Here is a 22,684-nt window from a genome sequence, read left to right as displayed (position 1 = left end):
AACGGGGACTCCCTGCCGGATGAAGGTCCTGATCCAGTGGGGATCCCGGATCCAGCAGGGATCCCGGCCCTGACAGGGACCCTGATCCAACGGGACTCCCTGCCGGATGAAGGTCCTGGTCCAGTGGGGATCCCGGATCCTGTAGGGATCCCGGCCCTGACAGGGACCCTGATCCAACGGGGACTCCCTGCCGGATGAAGGTCCTGATCCAGTGGGGATCCCGGATCCAGCAGGGATCCCGGCCCTGACAGGGACCCTGATCCAACGGGGACTCCCTGCCGGATGAAGGTCCTGATCCAGTGGGGATCCCGGATCCAGCAGGGATCCCGGCCCTGACAGGGACCCTGATCCAACGGGGACTCCCTGCCGGATGAAGGTCCTGGTCCAGTGGGGATCCCAAGATCCAGCAGGGATCCCAGCCCTGACAGGGACCCTGATCCAACGGGGACTCCCTGCCGGATGAAGGTCCTGATCCAGTGGGGATCCCGGATCCAGCAGGGATCCCGGCCCTGACAGGGACCCTGATCCAACGGGGACTCCCTGCCGGATGAAGGTCCTGATCCAGTGGGGGATCCCGGATCCAGCAGGGATCCCAGCCCTGACAGGGACCCTGATCTAACGGGGACTCCCTGCCGGATGAAGGTCCTGATCCAGTGGGGATCCCGGATCCAGCAGGGATCCCGGCCCTGACAGGGACCCTGATCCAACGGGGACTCCCTGCCGGATGAAGGTCCTGGTCCAGTGGGGATCCCGGATCAGCAGGGATCCCGGCCCTGACAGGGACCCTGATCCAACGGGGGACTCCCTGCCGGATGAAGGTCCTGATCCAGTGGGGATCCCGGATCCAGCAGGGATCCCGGCCCTGACAGGGACCCTGATCCAACGGGGACTCCCCTGTCGGGACAAGGGTTCCCGGCCCCGACAGGGATCCCCAGTCCCATGGAGAGGCCCCATCTGACAGGAGTCCCGATCCGACGGGGGGCCGGAACCCAGCGGGGCTCCCCGAGCCCGTGGGGGACGCCGGCCCCAGGGGGTGGTGGGTGGGGGGGCTCCCCAACGCCCCCGAGCCCCGATGCCGCGGGAAGGGCAGGCGCAGGCGTGGGGGGGGGCACCTTGTGCAGGCGCAGGCGGCGGATGCCCTCGAAGCACTTGGGCAGCGGCGGCAGGGCGGCCGGGGGGGGCCGGCGGGGCCGGGGGGGCCGGGGGGGCCGGCGCCTGCCCCAGCACCGCCAGCAGCTCCTCGTTGCCCAGGAAGCAGAAGCGGGGGAAGACGAGGCGCTTGCTCTCCAGGAAGGCGTCGAGCGAGCGCCGGATGCGCTCCGCCGCCCGGCCCAGCTCCAGCAGCTCCTCCAGGAGGCCTGGCGGGGGACGGGGACGGGACACATGGGGACGGGGACACAGGGGGACACACATGGATGGGACACAGGGGGACGGGGACACAGGGGGACGGGGACACGGGGGGGGACACACAGAGGAATGGGGACACATGGGGACATAGAGGGACACACGGGGGGACGGGATGCAGGGGGACGGGAACATGCAGCGACGGTGACACACAGGGACAGGACACACGGGGATGGGACACAAGGGGATGGGGACACACAGGGACGGGGATGCACAGGTGGATGGGACCCAAGGGGACGGGGAGGGGACGGGGACACAAGGGGACGGGGACGCACAGGGATGGGGGACGCACAGAGGGACGAGGACACGGGGGGGGGACACCCAGAGGAACGGGGACACGTGGGGACACAGAGCGGGCCGGGGACACGGGGGGGGGGGACGGGACGGGATGCAGGGGGACACCCAGAGGAATGGGGACACGTGGGGACACAGAGCGGGCCGGGGACACGGGGGGGACGGGACGGGACGGGACGCAGGGGGACACCCAGAGGAACGGGGACACGTGGGGACACAGAGCGGGCCGGGGACACGGGGGGGGGATGGGGACGCAGGGGGACACGACGCAGGGGGACACACAGGGGGACGAGGACACGGGGGGACACAGAGCGGGCCGGGGACACGGGGGGGGGGACGGGACGGGACGGGGACGCAGGGAGCCGTCAGGGGCGGGGGCGCAGGCCGCCGGCGCAGGCCCGCGGCGCGGCGGCACCCACCGGGCCGGTGCGCGGCCCGCAGGGCGCTGCGCTCGGCGCTCAGCCGCTCCGTGACGCCCTTCCAGGCGGCGGCGAGGCGGCCGAACGCCGCCGCCTCCTCGGGCAGCTGCTTGCGGGCGTCCTCGGCCAGGAAGATGTTCTGCGGGAAGGCGACGGTGGCGGCGGCGGCGGCGGCGGCAGTGGCCGGGCGGCGGTGGCCGGGCCGCGGCGCCCCGCTCACCTCCAGCTGCAGCCAGTGGCGCTGCACGGCCAGCGCCGCCTCCGTCACCTCCAGCACGAGCGAGAGGTCGCGCTCCCAGCGATCCACCTCGGCGGCGAAGGGCTTGGCGTGCCGCGAGGCCTTCATGGCCGCCAGCGAGACCTGGTGCTCCTCCAGCGCCCGGAAGAGCTCCTCGGTGCCCCTGCGGCCGAGGCGGCGGTGGGCGGCGGCGCGGGGGGTGGGGGGGGTGGGGGCTAGGGGGGGTCGCCCGCGGCGCGGCCTCACCGGAGCTGCCAGTGGCCCTTGTCCTTGTAGGGCGCCATGTCCAGCGTGGTCACCTCCCACGTGTGCGCCAGCTCCTGCAGGGCCTGCCGGGAGGGACGTGGGGTGCAGGGGGGACGCGGGGTGCAGGGGGCGTGGGGGGGGGACGTGGGGCGCGGAGGGGGACAAGCCCGTGGGGAGGGACACGGAGCCGCCACGGGGCCCAGGGGAGGGATGCGGGGTGCAGGGGGGACGCAGGGCATATGGGGCGTGGAGGGGGATGTGGGGCGCGGAGGGGGACGAGCCTGTGGGGACGGACATGGAGCCGCCACGGGCAGGTGGGAGGGACGTGGGGCACAGAGGGGGCCACGGGGCGTGGACGGGGACGAACCCACGGGGATGGACACGGAGCCGCCATGGGCAGGTGGGAGGGACGTGGGGCACGGAGGGGGCCACGGGGCGTGGACGGGGACGAACCCACGGGGATGGACACGGAGCCGCCACGGGCAGGTGGGAGGGACGTGGGGCACAGAGGGGGCCACGGGGCCTGGACGGGGACGAACCCACGGGGATGGACACGGAGCCGCCATGGGCAGGTGGGAGGGACGTGGGGCACGGAGAGGGCCACGGGGCGTGGAGCGGGCCACGGGGCGTGGACAGGGACGAACCCGTGGGGACGGACACCCAGAGGCGGGGCCAGACCCGGACGGGCGGGGGCGGGGCGGCGCCGGGCCGGGCCGTACCCGCTCGACGGCGAGCTCGCGGGCGGCGGCGGCGGCCACGGCGGCCACGGCGGCGGCGTGCCGGTGCAGGCCCAGCTCCACGAGCGCCTCCAGGCGCAGCTCCTCCGCCTCGGGCTGCAGCGGCCGCTGCAGCAGCGCCTCCACCTCGGCCCAGTGCCTGCGCCCGGCGGCGGACGCGCCCCGCGTCACCCCCGCCCCCCGGCACCGCCCGGCGAGCCCGCCAACCCTCGGCGCCGCCTGTCCGCGCCTCCCGTCAACCGCGTCGGTCCCCGCCAACCCTCATCGCCCCCCTCTGTCACCCGTATCTGCTCCCGTCACCCCTTGTCACGCCTGACCCCCATTGCTCCCCAGCAACCCTCGGCGCCGCCTGTCGGCGCCTCCCGTCAACCGCATCGGTCCCCGCCAACCCTCATCACCCCCCTCTGTCACCCGTATCTGCTCCCGTCACCCCTTGTCACGCCTGACCCCCCATTGCTCCCCAGCAACCCTCGGCGCTGCCTGTCGGCGCCTCCCGTCAACCGCGTCGGTCCCCGCCAACCCTCATCACCTTTCTCTGTCACCCATACCCACTTCCATCACCCCTTGTTGCATCCAACTCCCTATTGCTCCCCACCAACCCTCGGCGCCGCCTGTTGGCGCCTCCCGTCAACCGCATCGGTCCCCGCCAACCCTTGTCGCCCCCCTCCGTCACCCGCATCCACTCCCGCCACCCCTTGTCGCATCCGACCCCCCGCCTTTCCCCAACAACTGTTACAAGGCGCCTCCTGTCAACGCCCCGTCGCCGCACCGCGTGCCACTGTCACCGCGTCAGCCCCATCACCCGCTCGCTCGTCCCCATCGCCCTCCCCTCCACGCCCCCGGCGCCGCCCGCCGTCACCTCTGCCGCATGGCCGGGTCCCTCAGGGCGCTGACGAGCGGCACCGTCTGCCGGAAGTCGTCCACCAGCGCCGCCGTCGCCTCCACCACGTCCCAGCGGCGGCCCTGGGCGGGGCGGGGCGGGTTGGGGGGCGGCCGGCGCGGCTCCCCCCCACGCCCCGTTCCGCCCCCCACCCCACGCCGCCGCCGGCGCTCACCTCCAGCTCGCGGCCGAGGCGCAGTAGGCGGCGGGCCAGCTCGGCGGCCTCGGCCTCGGCGCGCTCCGCGTCCAGGGCGCGGAAGCCGAGCCGCTTCCAGCCGTCCCAGCGCCTCTCCCACTCCCCGGCGACCTCCCAGGCCTCCTGCAGCTGGTCCAGCTCCTGCGGCGACGCGGCTGAGCGGCGCCGGCCCCACCGCCGCCCCCGCCGCCCCCGCCGCCGGCGGCACCCACCTTCTCCAGGCGCTGCAGGTCCTTGGAGGGCGGCTGGTCGATTTTGAAGACGCCCAGGTCGCTGCGCAGCGCGCTCTCCTCCGCCTGCATGGCCGCCAGCGCCCGCCGCAGGGCGCCGATCCGCTCCAGCGCCGCGGCGCAGCCCGTGCCGCTGCTGAAGGGCCCTGCGGGCGGGAGCGGAGCCGGCGGCCGCCCCGGTGAGCGGCACCGGCGGCCGGGCAGGGGGCGGCAGCGGCGGTGGGGCGGGGTGGGGGGGGGGGGGTCTCACCGGCGGCGGCGAACTCCTCGAGCAGCCCCCGCGCTTTCTTCTTGAGGTCGTCGGCGTGGTGCACGAGGCCCGTGCGGAAGCGCTCCTTGTGCCGCTGCAGCATGGCGTCGCCCTCGCGCAGCGCCCCGCTCGAAGGCCAGCCGCTCGCCCTCCAGCGCGCCCAGCAGCTGCAGCGCCTGCGGCGGCGGCGCCCGCTCAGGGCGGGGCAGGGGGGCGGCGGCGGCGGTGGGGGGCAGCACCCATGGGTGTGTTTTGGGGGGGGGGGGGGGACACGACGCGGGGGGGTGGGCCTCACCTCCTCGCTCACGGCCACCTCGTACTTCTCGAGGACGGCGAACTGCTCGTGCAGCGGCGGCAGGCGGGCCCGCACCGCCGGCGCCTCCCGCTGCAGCGTCTCCAGCAGCCGCAGGCCGCCGCTCAGCTCCTCCAGCGTCTCCGGCGGCCGGCGGATGCTGCGGAACGGGGTGGGTGTTGGGGGGGGGGAGGATTCGCTGCCTGACACGCCCTCCACCCCCACCCGGCCCGGCCCGTGGGGGGAATGGAGGTGCCGGGTGGGCAGTGGGGAGTAGGGGGCGCGGTGCAGGGAAGGGGCCGGGGCGCCAGGGCGGGGAGCTCGGCAGTGGGGAAGGCCCAGCCAGGGTGGGGAGGGGCAGCAGGGGCTGTGAGGGGTCGGGGGGGGGGACGGAGAAGGGTCACAAGGGGTGATGGGGGGTCCCAGGCAGCGCCGTGGGGGTCCCAGGGGTGCCAGGCAGGGAGGTGGGAGTCCCGGGGGTGCCGAGCAGGGCTGTGGGGGCTCTGGGGGTGCCTGGCAGGGCAGTGGGGGGCACGGAGGCCCAGGCAGGGCCGTCGGGGGTCCTGGGGGTCCCGGGCAGGGTGGTGAGGGGTCCCAGGGGTGCCGGGCAGGGCGGTGGGGGGTCCCGGGGGCCCTGGGGGGCTCACGCCTGGCTGTTGTGGCGCAGGTAGGCATGCAGGGCACGGAGGCCTGGGCAGGGCAGGGGGGCCCCGGGGGTCCCAAACAGGGTAGTGGGGGGTCCTGCGGGTCCTGGGGGTGCCGGGCAGGGCAGTGGGGGGTCCCGGGGGTCCCGGGGGGCTCACGCCTGGCTGTTGTGGCGCAGGTAGGCGTGCAGGGCGCGGAGGCCTGGGCAGGGCAGGGGGGCCCCGGGGGTCCCAAACAGGGCAGTGGGGGGTCCTGCGGGTCCTGGGGGTGCTGGGCAGGGCGGTGGGGGGGTCCCGGGGGGCTCACGCCTGGCTGTTGTGGCGCAGGTAGGCATGCAGGGCACGGAGGCCTGGGCAGGGCAGGGGGGCCCCGGGGGTCCCAAACAGGGGTAGTGGGGGGTCCTGTGGGTCCTGGGGGTGCCGGGCAGGGCAGTGGGGGGTCCCGGGGGTCCCGGGGGGCTCACGCCTGGCTGTTGTGGCGCAGGTAGGCGTGCAGGGCGCGGAGGCGGGCGCCCGCCATCTCCTCGAGCAGCCCGGTGAAGCGGCGCTGCCACTCGCCGCAGTGCCGCACCACGGCGGCCTTCAGCTGGGCGCAGTCGAGCAGCACGAACTGGGCGCTCACGGTCGTCTCCTCCTTCTGCGCGTTGTTGGCCACCTCCATGTACCTGCGCCCGGCGCCCCGTCAGCCCGGCCCGGCGCCGCGGCACGCCGGGGGGGGATGCCAGGGCGGGGCAAGGGGGGGACGCCGGAGGGCACAGCAGAACGGCGACGCCGGCTTAGGGACACACGGCCAGGATGGGCGCCAGGACGGGGACACCGGGCTGGGGACACCCGGCTGGGAACCGGCACCAGGACGGGGACACCGGGCTGGGGACACCCGGCCAGGATCAGCGCCAGGAGGGGGACACCGGGCTGCAGACACCCGGCCGGGAACCGGCGCCAGGACGGGGACACCGGGCTGGGGACACCTGGCCGGGAACCGGTGCCAGGAGGGGGACACAGGGCTGGGGACACCCGGCCAGGAACCGGTGCCAGGAGGGGGACACCAGGCTGGGGACACCTGGCTAGGAACCGGTGCCAGGAGGGGGACACCGGGCTGGGGACACCCGGCCGGGAACTGGTGCCAGGAGGGGGACACAGGGCTGGGGACACCCGGCCGGGAACCGGTGCCAGGATGGGGACACCGGGCTGGGGACACCCGGCCGGGATGGGTGCCAGGAGGGGGTCACTGGGCCAGGAAGAGGCGCCAGGACGGGGACACCGGGCTGGGCGCAGCGGGGGCCGCGGCAGCAGCGCCGCGAGGCGGCCGCAGCGCCAGGAGGCGGCGGCGGCGGCGGCGTGCGCCCGCTCACCGGGCGATGTCGGCGTCGAAGGAGGACACGAGCGGGTCGAGGTGGGCGGGTAGCGGCCGATGAAGGCCGCCTTGTCGACCTCCCAGATCTCCCGGTAGCCGGCCCACGTCTTGAGGTAGCCCTGGAGCAGCGAGGCGTTGGCCAGCACGCCGGCGGCCAGCTGCGCCCGCAGCTTGGCCACCTCCTCGTCGCGCTCTGCCGCGGAAGACGGGGGTTGGGGGGGGGGGACACGGCGCGGCGGTGAGCCCCATGGGGACCGCGCCGCGCCCCCCGGGGACGTCGCTGCGCCCCCCGGGGACCCCGCCGCACGCACAGCCCCCCCCTCGCCCCCCGCCCCGGTTCCTCACCCACGAGCAGGCAGATGGGATCGTGGCGTGGCCGGCGGCGGCCCAGCAGCTCCGGCAGCCGGGGGAAGGCCGAGAGGCACAAGACGAGGTGGCCGGGGACGTCGTTCACCATGGCGGCCAGCTCGGCCAGGCTGGGCGAGAAGGCCACCTGCGGCGGCGGCGGGCGGTGAGGCCGCGGGGGTGACGGACGCCGCGGCGGTGACACCGCGACGGTGACGCCGCGGGGGGTGATGGTGAGGCCGCGGGGGTGACGGACGCCGCGGCAGTGACGCTGTGGCGGTGAGGCCATGGGGGTGACGGATGCTGCGGCGGTGATGCCGTCATGGTGAGGCCGTGGGGGTGACGGACGCTGCGGCAGTGACACCACGACAGTGACGCCACAGGGGTGGCGGTGATGCCGCGGGGGTGATGGACGCCACGGGGGTGACACCATGATGGTGATGCCGCGCGGGTGACAGTGACGCCGTGGGGGGTGAGGGATGCCGCGAGGGTGACGCTGTGACAGTGAGGCCACGGGGGTGACAGTGACGCCGGAGGGGTGATGCCGTGACGCTGACGCCGCGGGGGTGACGGTGACGCCGCGGGGGGTGACGCCGTGACGCTGACGCCGCGGGGGTGACGGCGAGGCCGCGGCGGGACCCACCTGGGGCGGCGCCTCGCCCTCGCCCTCCGCCAGCACCACGCGCACGCGGAGCAGGGGGCTGGGCGAGCTCTTGCCGTCCCCGACGACGGCCCGGGCCAGCTCCTGCAGCGAGCGCTTGACGTTGAGCCTCAGCGCCTCCTCCACCATCTTGTCCATGCGGGCGGCGTAGCTCCACCACTGCTGCTGCACCTGCCCGAGCGCGCGGCGCAGGCAGAACGGCGGCGGCGGCTCCCGGCGCGGCCCCGCTGCCCCCCCCCCCCCCCCCCCCCCCCCTCACGCCACGGGGCGCCGCTACCTCGGGGCCGTCGCGGCTGAAGACGTCGCGGGCGCGCCGCAGGATGCGGCCCACCTCGGCGTGCTCGGCGGCCAGCGCCTCCTGCGCGCGGGCCCGGTGCCGCCGCTGCTCCTCGGCGAACTCCAGGTCGGCGTAGAGGCGCCGGCCCGGCAGGCGCACGAGCAGCACCTCGCTCATGCGCTGCGCGTGCCGCGCCACCGCCACCGTGGCCGCCTTGAACTCCGTCACCAGCGCCTGCACCTGCCGCCGCCACCACCGCCGCCGTGGGGGGCACCCCACGCTTTGGAGCCGCGTGGGGGACACCGGGGTACACCCCCCTCCCCCTGCCCCGCAGCCCCGCTCGCGCCTGGGCCCCGACGAGGAGGTTCTGGTGCTGCGGCCCGCGACGGAGCCTGGTCCCTGCTGGGGGTGGGGGACGCGGAGGGGACTGGAGCCAGCGGGGCAGCGGGAGCCGGTGGGACGAGGGACAGGGAGGTGGCAGGAGGGACAGGGAGAGGCGGGCAGGGACAAGGCAGGTGGCAGGAGGGGACAGGGAGGCCCTGGAGGGTCCGGGAGACGTGAGGAAGCAGGACGCGGGGTTGGCGGGGGAAACACGGAGCCCGTGCAGGGGGGACACGGAGCCGCCGCGGGGACACGGAGCCACTGCAGGGAGCGGGATGGGACATGGGGGGCGGAGAGCGTGATGGGGCTGGGGAACGTTGGGGGGAAGCAGGATGGGGACCTGGGCTGGGGGCCACAGAGGGGAGTGGGACAGGGACGAGTTGGGGGGAGTGCGATGGGGCCGGGGGCCACAGAGGGGAGCAGGACGGGGACAGGGGACGTGGGGCAGCAGTGCAATGGGGATGGGGGCAGCGGGAGGGGACTGGGGGCCATAGGGGGGAGTGGGCTGGGGGTCGAGGGCGGAGCGGGAGGGGACTGGGGACCGTGGGGAGGAGCGGGAGGGGGCCTAGGGGGGAGCGAGAGGGGACTGGGGGCCGTGGGGGGGAGCGGGAGGGGGCCAGGGGCCGGGGGAGGGCCGGGGAGGGGGAGCGGGAGGGGGCCGGGGGCCACAGGGGGGAGTGGGACGGGGTCGGGGTCTGTGGGGGGAACAGGAAGGGGCCGGGGGCCATGGGGGGGGCTGGGGGCTGCGGAGGGGGCTGGGGGCCGCGGGGGGGGGGGGGGGCTGCACCTTGCTGGCGTGCAGGCGGCACTCGCTGATGAAGCAGCTGCTGGCGCCCTTGAGGGACCAGAGCAGCTTCTTGAGGCCCGGCTGGATCCTGCGGTCGAGGGCGCGGATGCGCTCGGCGAAGAGGCCGCGCTCCTCCGGCGACAGCTCGCTCACGATCCTGCCGCGAGAGGGGCCGGCGGCACGCGTGGGCACCCGCCGGCGCCGCCAGAGCCGGCCCCCCCGCCCCACGGCGCGGCACGGCGCGGCGCGGGCCCCACCTGTTGTAATCGCGCACCACCAGCAGCAGGTTCTCGCGCAGGGCGCGCAGGTCCTCGCGCCGGCGGTACGCCTCGGCCGCGAAGTGCGGCGTCTCGAAGAGCAGCCGCTCCCAGCAGCGCATCTCCGCAAAGAGCTTGAGCAGGTCCCTGCGGGCGGGTGGGCGGGCGGGGAGGGAGGGAGGGCAGCGCCGGGGCGGGGGGGAGGACGCCGCTGCGCCCCGCCGCCGCCGCGCCCCGCCGCCGCCGCCGCCGCGCCCAGGCCTCACTTGTCGAAGTTGACGTCGAGCAGGCCGGGCCGGTGGGCGCTGGGCGCCAGCAGCGGGACGTCGAGGCGCGCCAGGCAGTCGCGCTCCAGCGCCCGGCTCCACTCCTGGAAGCTGCGGCGCTCCAGCTCGTCCAGCGCCTGCGCCAGCAGCTGGTGCGCCTGCCGGCTCTCCTCGCCCACGCCCACCTCCGGCAGGAAACGCGCTTCGGCCAGGCACTGCCGGGCGGCGGCGGCGGGCGTGAGCGGCGCCGAGCCGCGACGCCCCGGGGAGGGGCACACGCGCGCGGGGGCGGCGGCGCGGCGGCCAACGCACCTTGGCGGGGCGGGCGAGGCGGCGCCGCAGGGCCCCCAGCCAGTGCGCCAGGCCCGAGTGGCGGCAGCCCCAGGGTGGCGGCGCCGGGCGCTTGCGGCTCAGCTCCTTGTTGACCAGCGCCAGCTCGGCGCCGAACAGCGAGTACACGTGCACCGTCCTGCGGTCGAAGGCGCGCCGCACGGCCTGCCGGCGCCCGCGGCGTTACGGGGCGCCGCGGCGGCGGTGGCGGCAGCGGCAGCACCGCCGGGCCCCACACCCCCCACCCCCCCCGCACCTCTCGTGCCGCCAGGGGCTCGAAGGCGTCCTGCAGGGCCACGCCGCGCTCGGCGTCCCGCACCGTCTCGAAGGCCGACGCCAGCAGGTTCTGCGTCATCACCTCCAGGTCCTTGACGCCGGCGCGGAAGCTGCGAGGCCGAGGGGTGAGGCGGCGGCGGCGGCGGCGGGCCCGGGCGCCGCGGCGCCGCCCTCACCGGTTGAACTCCTCGTGCCAGAAGGGGTTCTTCACGTCGAGGATGTCGCCCTTGCAGGCGCGCAGGGCCAGCAGGTGCTTGCGGAAGGTCTCCTCGATCTCCGCCAGGCTCTGCGCCAGCTGCGGGCCCCGGTGCCCGGCGAAGCACGGCAGCGGGCTCTGCCGCCCGTCCTCCCAGCGGGCGAAGTGCTGCTGGCAGTCGCACACCTGCCGGCGCGCGGGACGGGGCGTCACGGCGGCGGGGAGGGCGCGGGACGGGGGCAGCCGCCGCCGCTGCCGTCGCCGCGCCGCCCCCACCTCCAGGAGGTCCTTGCAGCGCTGGGTGAAGGCGTCCACCTGGGCGAAGATGCTGGTCTGGTCGAGGACCCAGCCCTTCTCCGAGAGCCTGGTGGCAGCGGGCGGCGGCGGCTCGGCGGCGGCACCAGGCGCCCTCGCGGGGATGCCGGCGCGGCCCATCCGCGGCGGGGGGTGAGGGGGGGGGGAGAGGGCGGGAGGGATCCAGGGGGGCCCCCAGAAGCGGGGCCGAGCCCCGAGGAGGGGGGTTAATTAACGCCCGGGGGAGAGGAGCGGCGGTCGGCCCGGTGCCGGTGCCGGCGGCGGTGCCGGCGGCGGGCGCGGACCTGTTATGCATCTGGGCGGCGCGGAGGTAGCTCTCCTTCCACGCCTCCATGCAGGCCACGCAGTCGCGCAGGCAGCGCCGGCTGGAGGCCACGTAGCCCTCGAAGAGCCGCTCCAGCGCCACGTGGCGGCAGCACAGCTGGATGATTTTGTTGCTCATCTTGCGGTGGGGGGGGGGAGCGGAGATGCGGTTGAGCGCGGCCCCGGCGGCGGCCCCGGCGGCGGCCCCGGCGCCCGGCTCACCTTGCGGAAGAGCGCGGTGATGCGCTCGCGCGAGTTGTAGTGCGGCGAGTTGACCCAGACGACGCGCACCAGGCCGAGCAGGCGGGGCAGGCGCGCCGGGACGGCGGCCGGCGGCAGCGTCGCCAGCTCCCGGAACGGCCCCTCCAGCGCCGACAGGAAGCGCAGGTTGGAGCGCGCCTCGTCGGAGCCGGCCTGCGGGCACGAGGCGCTGGGGAACGGGCGCCGCCGGAGCCGCCGCCGCCGCCCCGGCCCCGGCGCCCCCGGCCCCCCGCCGACCTCGATCTGCCGGGCGAGCTTCTGGAAGGGTGCCAGGTAGGAGGACTTGGCGAGGGCCAGCGCGGCCTCGAGGCGCCGCACGCCGCGGCGGGCCAGCTGCCGCCGGATGGCGGAGAGGTCGGCGCAGCGGCGCTGCCAGAAGCGGATCTCCTCCAGCGGCCCGGCGCTCTCCCGGCTCTCCACCGCCTCCTGGGCCCGCAGCACCTCCTTGATCTGCCGCGTCCAGTGGATGACGGAGGCTGCGGGAGCGGCGGCGCGGTTGAGCTGGGTGGGAAGGCGCGCCGAGCTGTGCCGCGCGGTGCCGCGCGGCGCCGTCGCCCGTCACTCACGCTCCAGGCGCTGCACCAGGGCCCGGTCGGCGGCCGCCGCGGCGGGCTCCACGGTGAGGGCTTCCACGGGCACGTAGAGCACGGTGCGGCCCCGCAGGCGGGCGCAGGTGTCTGGGGAAGGCGGCGGCGGCGGTGAGGCGGCGGCGGTGAGGCCGCGCCGCGCCGTGCCGCGCCGCCCGCTCCCTACCCGTCAGCGAGGTCATGAAGTGGTAGACCTCGGCGAAGAACTCGGCGCGCACGCCCTCGGGCCAGGCGGCGCCGGCCAAGAGCCGCGGCAGCAGCAGCGCCTCGAGGAGCCGCCGCAGCGCCTCGAGGCAGGGCCGCCGCGCCGTGCCGAACTGCACCGCCCGCCCCAGGTCGGCCGCCGCCAGCTCGCCGCCGCCCAGGCGGATGAAGAAGGCGAGCTGCTCGGGCTCCTGCCGGAGAGAGGCGGCGGTGGTGGGGCAGGGGGGGCGCCCCCGAGCGCGGCGCCCCCGCCGCCCCGCCCGCAACGCACCTGCGGCGGCACGGCGTGCCGCACCTGGAGGCCGGCGGCCTCGTCCACGTAGACGACGAGCAGCGGCGCGGCGCCGCCGGCCGCCAGGAAGACGTCGAGGGCGGCGTCGTGCTCCGGCGTCCAGGCCTGCTCCCGCAGGCCGCTCAGGGCCAGGCGGCTCCGCAGGCAGGCGCGCTGCGGCGGCGCGGCGGGGAGCGGGGGCAGCGGCGTGGGTCGCGCTGTCGTCCCCCTCCCACCCCCCCCCCCCAGCCCGCCCCGGCCGGGCCGCAGCGCCGGGGGGCGCCAGGGCCCCCGAGCGCCCCGCCTCAGGGTGCCGCCCGCCACCCCGAGGGACCCCCCCCTACCGCGTCCGCCCGCTGCTGCTCCAGCGCGACGAGCCGAGCGGCCGCCGCCGCAGCCTCCTGCTGCTGCTGCTCCGGGCCGGGGCCGGGGGACAGGGCCCTGCTGGCGGTACCGGAGCGCGGCGCCGGTGACGGCGGTGACAGCGGTGGTGACGGTGACGACGGCGGTGCGGCAGCGTCGGGGGGCTCCTCGGTGGCGGCGGGGGGCTGGGGCTGCGGGCGCCTCCTGCCCCGCGCGGTGGGGCGGCCCCGGGCGCGCATGGCAGCTGGGGGGCAGCCGGGCGGGGGAGGGCAGGTCAGTGCGGCCCCCCCACCCAACTGCCCCCTCTGCGCACTAACTGCCCCCGGGGGTTCCACAGCTGCCACTCCCATGCACTAACTGCCCCCAGGGGCTCCACAACTGCCTCGTCCGCTCACTAACTGCCCCCAGGGGCTCCCCAACTGCCCCTTCCACACACTATCTGCCTCTGGGGGCTCCCCGACTGCCCCCTCTGCGCACTAACTGCCCCTGGGGGCTCCCCGACTGCCCCCTCTGCGTACCAACTGCCCCGAGGAACTCCTCGTATGCCACTTCCATGCACTAACTGCCCCCAGGGACTCCCCAACTGCCCCTTCCGCACACTAAGAGCCCCCAGGGCCTCCCCAACTGCCCTTCTCCTCACGAACTGCCCTGCTACTGCCATCAGCTGCCCCTCCTGCTCACAAGTTGCACTAACAGCCTCTATCAAATGCCCATTCTGCTCACAAATTGCTCCCTCGACCCCATCAACCGCCCCTTCTCTTCAAAAATTGCTCCCTTGATCCCATCAACCGCCCCTTCTCCTCACAAATTGCTCCCCGGACCCCATCAACCGCCCCTTCTCCTCACAAATTGCTCCCCGGACCCCATCAACTGCCCCTTCTCCTCACAAACTGCACTCCCGGACCCCATCAACCGCCCCTTCTCCTCACAAATTGCTCCCCGGACCCCATCAACTGCTCCTTCTCCTCACAAATTGCTCCCCGGACCCCATCAACTGCCCCTTCTCCTCACAGATTGCTCCCTCGACCCCATCAACTGTCCCTTTTCCTCACAGATTGCCTCCATGACTCCCCCAACCGCCCCTTCTCCTCACAGATTGCTCCCTCTAGTCCCCCAACCGCCCTTTCTCCTCACGAATTCCCCCACCCGCTCCCCTCAACTGCCCCTTCCCCTCAGGAACTACCCCCCAGGCCGGCGCCCACCTGCCCCACACACTCTCTCCAACGGCTCTGAGGTCGCAGGCTCCGCCCAGCGCAGCGTCTCCCCGGGCAACGGCACAACGGACGCAGCGGGGCCAATGGCGGAGCGGCGGGGCGGGGCGCGAGGCGCCCGGCGGGCCAATGGGGGGAGCGGCGGGGCGGGGCGCGCACCGCCCCCGAGCCAGGTGCCGCTGTCAATCAGCGGCGCAGCGCGCGCGCGCCGCCAACGGCCGCCCAGCGGGGCGGGGGGGGGGGGGGCGCTGTCAATCAGCGGCAGCGAGGCGCCTGATTGGGCGGCGGGAGGGGAGAGGGGCGGGACGGCTAGAGAAGGGGCGGACAAACTCCCACAGTGCACCGCGGGTGTGGGGGGTGTGTGGGGGGGGTCGTATTACCCCCCCCACACACCAGGCAGGGCGGGAGCAGCCGGGGGCGGGGCTCTGGCGGGGGCGGGGCTTGGCACGAGGGCGGGGCCAGCGCACACGTGTCCAGTCACGTGGGTGCTGGTGGGTGTCGGCATCTGTGCAGGTGTGGCTGGGGGTAATTGGGGTGTTCGTGCGGGTGTAGTTAGGGTCACAGGGGGTGTTGGCGCAGGTGCAGCTGGGGGTAATTGGGGTGCTGGGGGCGGGTGTAGTTGGGGGGTAGCTGGGGGTGTTGGCGCAGGTGCAGCTGGGGGTAATTGGGGTGTTGGGGCGGGTGTAGTTGGGGGTAGCAAGGGGTGTTGGTGCAGGTGCATCTGGGGGTAATTGGGGTGTTGGTGCAGGTGTAGTTAGGGTCACAGGGGGTGCTGGTGCAGGTGCAGCTGGGGTAATTGGGGTGTTGATGCAGGTGTAGTTAGGAGTAGCTGGGGGTGTTGTGCAGGTGCAGCTGGGGGTAATTGGGGTGTTGGGGCGGGTGTAGTTAGGGGTAGCTGGGGGTGCTGGTGCAGGTGCATCTGGGGGTAATTGGGGTGTTGGTGCAGATGCAGTTAGGGAGTAGCTGTAGGGTGTTAGTGCAGGTGTACCTGGAGGTAATTGGGGTGTTGGTGCGGGGTGTAGCTGAGGCTGTGGGTACAGGCATAGCTTAGAGCAGTGGGTAGTCGAAGGTGGGTGTAGCTGGGGCACGTGGGGCATCCGTGCAGCTGTAGCTAGCGGTACGGTGTTGGCACGGGTGTAGCTCGGGGTGTCGGCCCGGTGTAGCCGGGGCACAGAGACTCACAGGAGACGCGGTCGAGCACAACCACTTTAGTGAGGCCGGGGGGGGGGGGGGACCCCGCAACCCCGGCACAACACCGAAACACGCCCGCACACACGCAGACCCCCCCGCAACCCCCGCACATGTGTCCCAGCACGCACGTTGACACTCGCACACACGTTGACACTCGCACGCACGTTGACGCGCGCCCACGCGACACCGCACACGCGCGTTCCGCGCACACGTGACCTTGTCCACGCACGTCCTGCGCACACGTGCCATTGCACACCGCGCAGCCCGCACACACGTGACCTTGCACACGCGTGTCCCACGCACGTGTGACCTCGTCCACGCGTGCCCCGCTCACGCGTGACCTCGCACACGCGTGTCCCGCTGCACACGTGACCTGGCCCCCGCCCTAGGCGTCGGCGCCCGGCTCGCCCCCCCCACCACCAGAGCTGCAGGCAGTTGTGGCCCCGCGCGGGGGGGCCTTCGGCCTCCTCCCCCTCCTCCTCCTCCTCCTCCTCCTCGCCGGCGCTGGCCCACGGCTCCGGGAAGAGCCGCTGGCCCGAGGCCGTGGCCAGCAGCGGCAGGCTGGGGTGCAGGCTGCGGGCCCAGGCGTCCGGGTCAGCCCCTCCCCCCCCCCCCCCCCCCCGGTGCAGGGCACCCAGGTGTCCCCCCACCCAGGCACCCTCAAGGGCCCAGGCGTCCGGGAGCCCCCCCCCCCCCCCCCAAACTGCCCATCCTTCCCCCACGGGGGCCCAGGCGTCCGGGCCGTCCCCTCCCCAGGGGCCCAGGCGTCCGGGCGCCCCCCCACCCCAGGGACCCAGATGTCTGGGCTCCACCCCCCCCAGGGCCCAGGCGTCCAGCCCCCCCCCCCCCAGCTTCGCCCCCCCCAGGGCCCAGGTGTCCGGGCTCCCCCACCCCCTTAGGGCCCTGGTGACCAAACCCCCCCCCCCCCGCAGGGGCCTGGCCCCCGCCCCCCCCCACCCCACCCGACGGCCCCGAAGTCCGGGTTACCCCCCCCCCCCCGGTGGGGCCCCGCGTCCGGGCTCCCTCCCCCCCGGGGGCCCCGGTGTCCGGACTCCCCCCCCCCCCTAGCGCCCAGCCCCCCCCCCCCCGGGGGCCCCGGCATCCAGGCTCCCCCCCTGGGACCCCGACCCCCCCTCCGGGGGCCCCGGCATCCGGGCTCCCCCCCCCCGGGCCCCGCCCCCTCCCCGGGGTCCCCGGCGTCCGGGCTCCCCCCCCCAGGGCCCCGCCCTCGCCCCCCCAGGGGCCCCGGCGTCCGGGCTCCCCCCTTCCGGGGCCCCCCCCCCGCCCCCCCCCCGGGGGCCCCGGCGTCCGGGCACCCCCCCCAGCCCCCACCCCCCCAGGGGCCCCGGCGTCCGGGCTCCCCCCCCCCCGGGGCCCTCTCCCCCCCCGCCCCCCCCCCGGGGGCCCCCGGCGTCCGGGCTCCCCCCCCCCAGGCCCCCCCCCCCCGGGGGCCCCGGCGTCCGGGCGCACCTGGCGCCGTTGACGCAGTCGCGCAGGGGCGCGGAAGCGCAGCAGCGGCGGCAGCAGCGGCTCCGGCCCGGCCGCCGGCGCCGCCCGCGTGTCCCAGACCCGCACGTGGCCCCCGGAGTCGCCGCTCACCACGAACCGCCCGCTCCTGGGGGCCCAGGCGTCCGGGGACGTCAACCACCACCCCCCCGGGGGCCCAGGCGTCCGGGCGCCTCGTCACCCCCGCTCCTGGGGGCCCAGGCGTCCGGGGACGTCAACTACCACCCCCCCCCCAGGGGCCCAGGCGTCCGAGCACCTCATCACCCCCGCTCCTGGGGGCCCAGGCATCCGGGGACGTCAACCCCCCCCACAGGGGCCCAGGCGTCCGAGCACCTCGTCACCCCCGCTCCTGGGGGCCCAGGCGTCCGGGCACGTCAACCACCACCCCCCCGGGGGCCCAGGCGTCCAAGCGCCTCGTCACCCCCGCTCCTGGGGGCCCAGGCGTCCGGGCACGTCAACCACCACCCCCCCGGGGGCCCAGGCGTCCGGGCGCCTCATCACCCCCCGCTCCTGGGGGCCCAGGCGTCCGGGCACGTCAACCCACCACCCCCCCGGGGGCCCAGGCGTCCGAGCGCCTCGTCACCCCCCGCTCCTGGGGGCCCAGGCGTCCGGGGACGTCAACCACCACCCCCCCGGGGGCCCAGGCGTCCGAGCGCCTCGTCACCCCCGCTCCTGGGGGCCCAGGCGTCCGGGGACGTCAACCACCACCCCCCCCGGGGGCCCAGGCGTCCGAGCGCCTCGTCACCCCCCGCTCCTGGGGGCCCAGGCGTCCGGGGACGTCAACCACCACCCCCACAGGGGCCCAGGCATCCGAGCGCCTCGTCACCCCCGCTCCTGGGGGCCCAGGCATCCGGGGACATCAACCCCCCCCCCAGGGGCCCAGGCGTCCGAGCGCCTCGTCACCCCCGCTCCTGGGGGCCCAGGCGTCCAGGGACGTCAACCCCCCCCCCACAGGGGCCCAGGCGTCCGAGCGCCTCGTCACCCCCGCTCCTGGGGGCCCAGGCGTCCGGGGACGTCAACCACCACCCCCCCGGGGGCCCAGGCGTCCGAGCGCCTCGTCACCCCCGCTCCTGGGGGCCCAGGCGTCCGGGGACGTCAACCACCACCCCCCCGGGGGCCCAGGCGTCCGAGCGCCTCGTCACCCCCGCTCCTGGGGGCCCAGGCGTCCGGGGACGTCAACCCCCCCCCACAGGGGCCCAGGCGTCCGAGCACCTCGTCACCCCCCCGCTCCTGGGGGCCCAGGCGTCCGGGGACGTCAACCACCACCCCCCCGGGGGCCCAGGCGTCCGAGCGCCTCGTCACCCCCGCTCCTGGGGCCCAGGCGTCCGGGGACGTCAACCACCACCCCCCCGGGGGCCCAGGCGTCCGAGCGCCTCGTCACCCCCGCTCCTGGGGGCCCAGGCGTCCGGGGACGTCAACCACCACCCCCCCGGGGGCCCAGGCGTCCGAGCACCTCGTCACCCCCGCTCCTGGGGGCCCAGGCGTCCCGGGGACGTCAACCCCCCCCCCACAGGGGCCCAGGCGTCCGAGCGCCTCGTCACCCCCGCTCCTGGGGGCCCAGGCGTCCGGGGACGTCAACCACCACCCCCCCGGGGGCCCAGGCGTCCGAGCGCCTCGTCACCCCCGCTCCTGGGGGCCCAGGCGTCCGGGACGTCAACCACCACCCCCCCGGGGGCCCAGGTGTCCGGGGACATCAACCCCTGCCCCTGGGAGCCCAGGCGTCCGGGACGCGCGGCTCGAGGCCCGAGCCCCCTCCCCACCCATCCCCCCGCCCAGGGGCCCAGGCGTCCGGGACGCACGGGTCGAGGTCGAAGGTCACCCGCTGGTTGGTGCCCACCGGCCGCTCCAGCACCAGCAGCGGCTGCTCCAGGCGCCGAACGTCCCAGCACAGGATGTGCCGGGCCTGGGGGGGGGGGGGGGGAGGGGCGGGGCACGCGCTAGGCCCCGCCCCCGGCCCCGCCCCCGCACTGCCTGCCCCGGCCACCCCCACCCAGACCCCGCCCCCCGGGCCCCGCCCCCATCTAAGCCACGTTCCCCTCCCCCTGGCCTGACCCCACCCCCCCACCCGTGCCCTGCCCCTCCTGACCACGCCCCCTGCCCTGGCCACGCCCCTAACTGGCCCCACCCCCACCCGCCTGCTCCGCCCCCAACCCTATGGCTCCAGCCCTATGGCAGGCCCCGCCCCCTCCCCACAATCTCCACCCAATCCCACCCCATAGCCTTGGCCACGCCCCCAGCTGCTATCCAACACCGCCCCCTGCTCTTAGCCCCGCCCACAACCTCTACAAACCCCGCCCCCTGCTCTTAGCCCCACCCCCAGCCTCCACCCAATCCCGCCCCATAGCCTTGGCCACACCCCCAGCTGCTATCCAACCCTGCCCCTGCTCTTAACCCCGCCCACAGCCTCTACAAGCCCCGCCCCCTGCTCTTAGCCCTGCCCACGGCCTCCACCCAACCCTACGCACCCTTGGCCCCACCCCTTCCCCTGGCTCCGCCCCCTACCTTTAGCCCCGCCCACACCCCAGAGCGGGCCCCCCCCACCACCGAAAAACCCCGCCCCTAAACCCCGGCCCCGCCCCCAGTGCCGCAGACCCCCCCGCAGCCCCGCCCCCTCCCCTCGAGGCCCCGCCCCCCTCGAGGCCCCGCCCCCGCGGCCCCGCCCACCTTGCGGCCGCCGGCGAAGAGGCGGAGCCCGTCGGGGGCGAAGCGCAGGTGGGTGGGGGCGGCGGGGAGGCGGGGCAGCAGCGCCACGGCCCCGCCCCCCGCCCGCGCGTACAGCCCAGGCTCCGCCCGTAGGAGCCGCAGGCGAACACCGCCTGGGCGGGGCTGCACGCCAGGCAGCCAATCAGGCCCCGCTGGCCCCGCCCCCCCGCTGCGGGAGCCAATCAGCAGCCGGGCACGGGGAGGGAGGGGGAGGGGCTGGGGCGAGCCTGGCCCCGCCTCCCCCCCACCCCATCCCCCCGCGGTGGCCACGCCCCCTCTGCCACCACAGCTCACCGCTAGGCCCCGCCCCCTGGCCTGGCCCGCCCCCCGCAGTGCACCTCATGGCCAGGCCCCGCCCCTCATTGCCAAGCCCCACCCCCTCAACCAGCCTCTAAGGGCCAGGCCCCGCCCCTCATTGGCAGCTCGCCCCCCTCTCATGGCCAGGCCCCGCCCCCCCCACCAGGCCCCGCCCCACCCAGCCCCTCAGGGCCAGGCCCCGCCCTCCATGGCCAGGCCCCGCCCCCTCAGCCTGCCCCCTCCCCCTCCCCCAACCCTGCCCACAGCCCCTTGAGAAGCCCGGGCCCCTCCCAGGCCCCACCCACCAACATAGGCCCCGCCCCCTCACCAAGCCCCGCCTCTTTGTACCAAGCCCCGCCCTTTCCCTTCCCAGCCTTGTGCATCACCCTGAACACGGGTTGGCCCTGCACATGCGTGTGCTCCCCGTGCGTGGGCGCGCACTGCCCTGCACACGCGTGTGCTCCCCGTGTGCGGCCCCCCAATGCCCTGCACACGCGTGTGCTCCCCGTGCGTGGACCCCCACTGCCACGCACACGCGTGTCCTCCCCGTGCGCGGGGCCCCCACTGCCACGCACACGCGTGTGCTCCCCGTGCGCGGGCCCCCACTGCCACGCACACGCGTGTGCTCCCCGTGCGCGGCCCCCAAATGGCCCGCACACGCGTGTGCTCCCCGTGCGCGGGCCCCCCACTGCCACGCACACGCGTGTGCTCCCCCGTGCGCGGGCCCCCCACTGCCCTGCACACGCGTGTGCTCCCTGTGCACGGGCCCCCACTGCCACACACACGCGTGTGCTCCCTGTACTGGTGCCGTGCTCCGCGCACACGCGTGTGCTCGCCCGTGCCGGTGCCGCGTCCCCTGCACACGCGTGTGCTCCCCTTAGTGGTGCCGCGCCCCCCCGCACATGCATGTGCTCCCCGTGCCGGTGCCGCGCCCCCCGCACACACGTGTGCTCCCCGTACTGGTGCCGTGCTCCGCGCACACGCGCGTGCTCACCGTGCGTGGGCCGCGTGTCGCACGCCCGCCCGGGCCGGGCCGTGGCGAAGACGCGCACGGCGCCGTCGAAGCCGCACAGCAACTCGGCGCCGTCGGGCGAGAAGCAGAGCGACCGCGCCGCCTCCAGCTCGTCCTGCAACAGCCCGGACGCCTGGGCCCCCCGGACGCCTGGGCCCCCCCGGAGCCGACCCCCCCCCCTGCCCCGGACACCTGGGCCCACGCCGCCTCCAGCTCGTCCTGCAACAGCCCGGACGCCTGGGCCCCCCGGACGCCTGGGCCCCCCGGAGCCGACCCCCCCCGCCCCGGGCGCCTGGGCCCCCCGGACGCCTGGGTCCCCCGGAGCCGGACCCCCACCCCGGACGCCTGAGCCCACCCCCACCCCCACCCCGGACACCTAGGCCCACGCCGCCTCCAGCTCGTCCTGCAACAGCCCGGACGCCTGGGCCCCCCGGACGCCTGGGCCCCCCGGAGCCGACCCCCCCCGCCCCGGACACCTGGGCCCCCCGGACGCCTGGGCCCCCCGGAGCCGACCCCCCCCGCCCCGGGCGCCTGGGCCCCCCGGACGCCTGGGCCCCCCGGAGCCGACCCCCCCCCGCCCCGGATGCCTGGGCCCCCCGGAGCCGACCCCCCCCCTGCCCCGGACACCTGGGCCCACGCCGCCTCCAGCTCGTCCTGCAACAGCCCGGACGCCTGGGCCCCCCGGACGCCTGGGTCCCCCGGAGCCGACCCCCACCCCGGACGCCTGGGCCCCCCCGGACGCCTGAGCCCACCCCCACCCCCACCCCGGACACCTGGGCCCCACGCCGCCTCCAGCTCGTCCTGCACAGCCCGGACGCCTGGGCCCCCCGGACAACCAGGTGGTTGTAGGCGCGGAAGGAGCCCCCCCCCCCGGCCCCCGGACGCCTGGGCCCTCACCAGGTGGTTGTAGGCGCTGATGGAGCCCCCCCCCCGCCCCCCGGACGCCTGGGCCCCCCGGACGCCTGGGCCCTCACCAGGTGGTTGTAGGCGCGGAAGGAGCCGCGCAGGCTCCCGTCGAAGGCGTCCCAGAGGTGCACCGGGGTGTCGCGGCTGCTGCTCGCCACCCTGCGCCCCGCCGGCACCCTCCCCGGGGCTCACAGCGCGCCCAGTAACCCCCAGTGCTCCCAGTAACCCCCCAGCACCCTCCCCGGGGCTCCCAGCGCGCCCAGTAACCCCCAGTGCTCCCAGTAACCCCCAGCACCCTCCCCGGGCTCCCAACGCGCCCAGTAACCCCAGTGCTCCCTGTAACCCCCAGCACCCTCCCCGGGGCTCCCAGCGTGACCAGTAACCCCAGTGCTCCAGTAACCCCCAGCACCCTCCCCGGGGCTCCCAGCGCGCCCAGTAACCCCCAGTGCTCCCTGTAACCCCCAGCACCCTCCCCGGGGCTCCCAGCGTGACCAGTAACCCCCAGTGCTCCCTGTAACCCCCAGCACCCTCCCCGGGGCTCCCAGCGCGCCCAGTAACCCCCAGTGCTCCCTGTAACCCCCAGCACCCTCCCCG

The 22,684-nt window shown here is 76.0% G+C and overlaps 2 protein-coding genes across 2 annotated transcripts in view; both read right to left on the bottom strand.

Moving 5' to 3' along the window:
- Positions 1-15,519, bottom strand: part of DNAH2 (dynein axonemal heavy chain 2) — a gene marked incomplete at its 3' end in the record, with an annotated part of 39,838 nt that extends 24,319 nt beyond the window's left edge. The window contains 30 exon segments of the mRNA XM_062600952.1: positions 1,216-1,358; positions 2,118-2,256; positions 2,338-2,518; positions 2,602-2,684; positions 3,321-3,477; positions 4,198-4,301; positions 4,394-4,555; positions 4,627-4,790; positions 4,895-5,018; positions 5,020-5,070; positions 5,190-5,346; positions 6,295-6,495; positions 7,183-7,229; positions 7,232-7,377; positions 7,530-7,677; positions 8,173-8,361; positions 8,468-8,707; positions 9,636-9,792; positions 9,893-10,039; positions 10,159-10,373; positions 10,471-10,653; positions 10,745-10,874; positions 10,941-11,146; positions 11,801-11,992; positions 12,077-12,315; positions 12,406-12,516; positions 12,593-12,821; positions 12,902-13,075; positions 14,943-15,129; positions 15,464-15,519. Of these exon segments, the coding sequence (XP_062456936.1) occupies positions 1,216-1,358; positions 2,118-2,256; positions 2,338-2,518; positions 2,602-2,684; positions 3,321-3,477; positions 4,198-4,301; positions 4,394-4,555; positions 4,627-4,790; positions 4,895-5,018; positions 5,020-5,070; positions 5,190-5,346; positions 6,295-6,495; positions 7,183-7,229; positions 7,232-7,377; positions 7,530-7,677; positions 8,173-8,361; positions 8,468-8,707; positions 9,636-9,792; positions 9,893-10,039; positions 10,159-10,373; positions 10,471-10,653; positions 10,745-10,874; positions 10,941-11,146; positions 11,801-11,992; positions 12,077-12,315; positions 12,406-12,516; positions 12,593-12,821; positions 12,902-13,075; positions 14,943-15,129; positions 15,464-15,519 (4,662 nt within the window).
- A 67-nt stretch (positions 15,520-15,586) lies between these two features.
- Positions 15,587-22,277, bottom strand: WRAP53 (WD repeat containing antisense to TP53; the record flags this gene model as incomplete). Its single annotated transcript, XM_062600951.1, is given in 8 exon segments — positions 15,587-15,681; positions 16,124-16,239; positions 17,135-17,281; positions 18,972-19,075; positions 19,837-19,955; positions 19,958-20,044; positions 21,167-21,299; positions 22,159-22,277. Coding segments are annotated over 8 exon segments (920 nt in total), but the record flags the coding sequence as incomplete, so codon positions are not given.
- Positions 22,278-22,684: the final 407 nt, after the last annotated feature.

This window comes from Rhea pennata, unplaced genomic scaffold (genome assembly GCF_028389875.1).
Source record: "Rhea pennata isolate bPtePen1 unplaced genomic scaffold, bPtePen1.pri scaffold_174, whole genome shotgun sequence".
NCBI lineage: Eukaryota > Metazoa > Chordata > Aves > Rheiformes > Rheidae > Rhea > Rhea pennata.
This window is presented reverse-complemented; position numbering and strand designations above follow the sequence as displayed.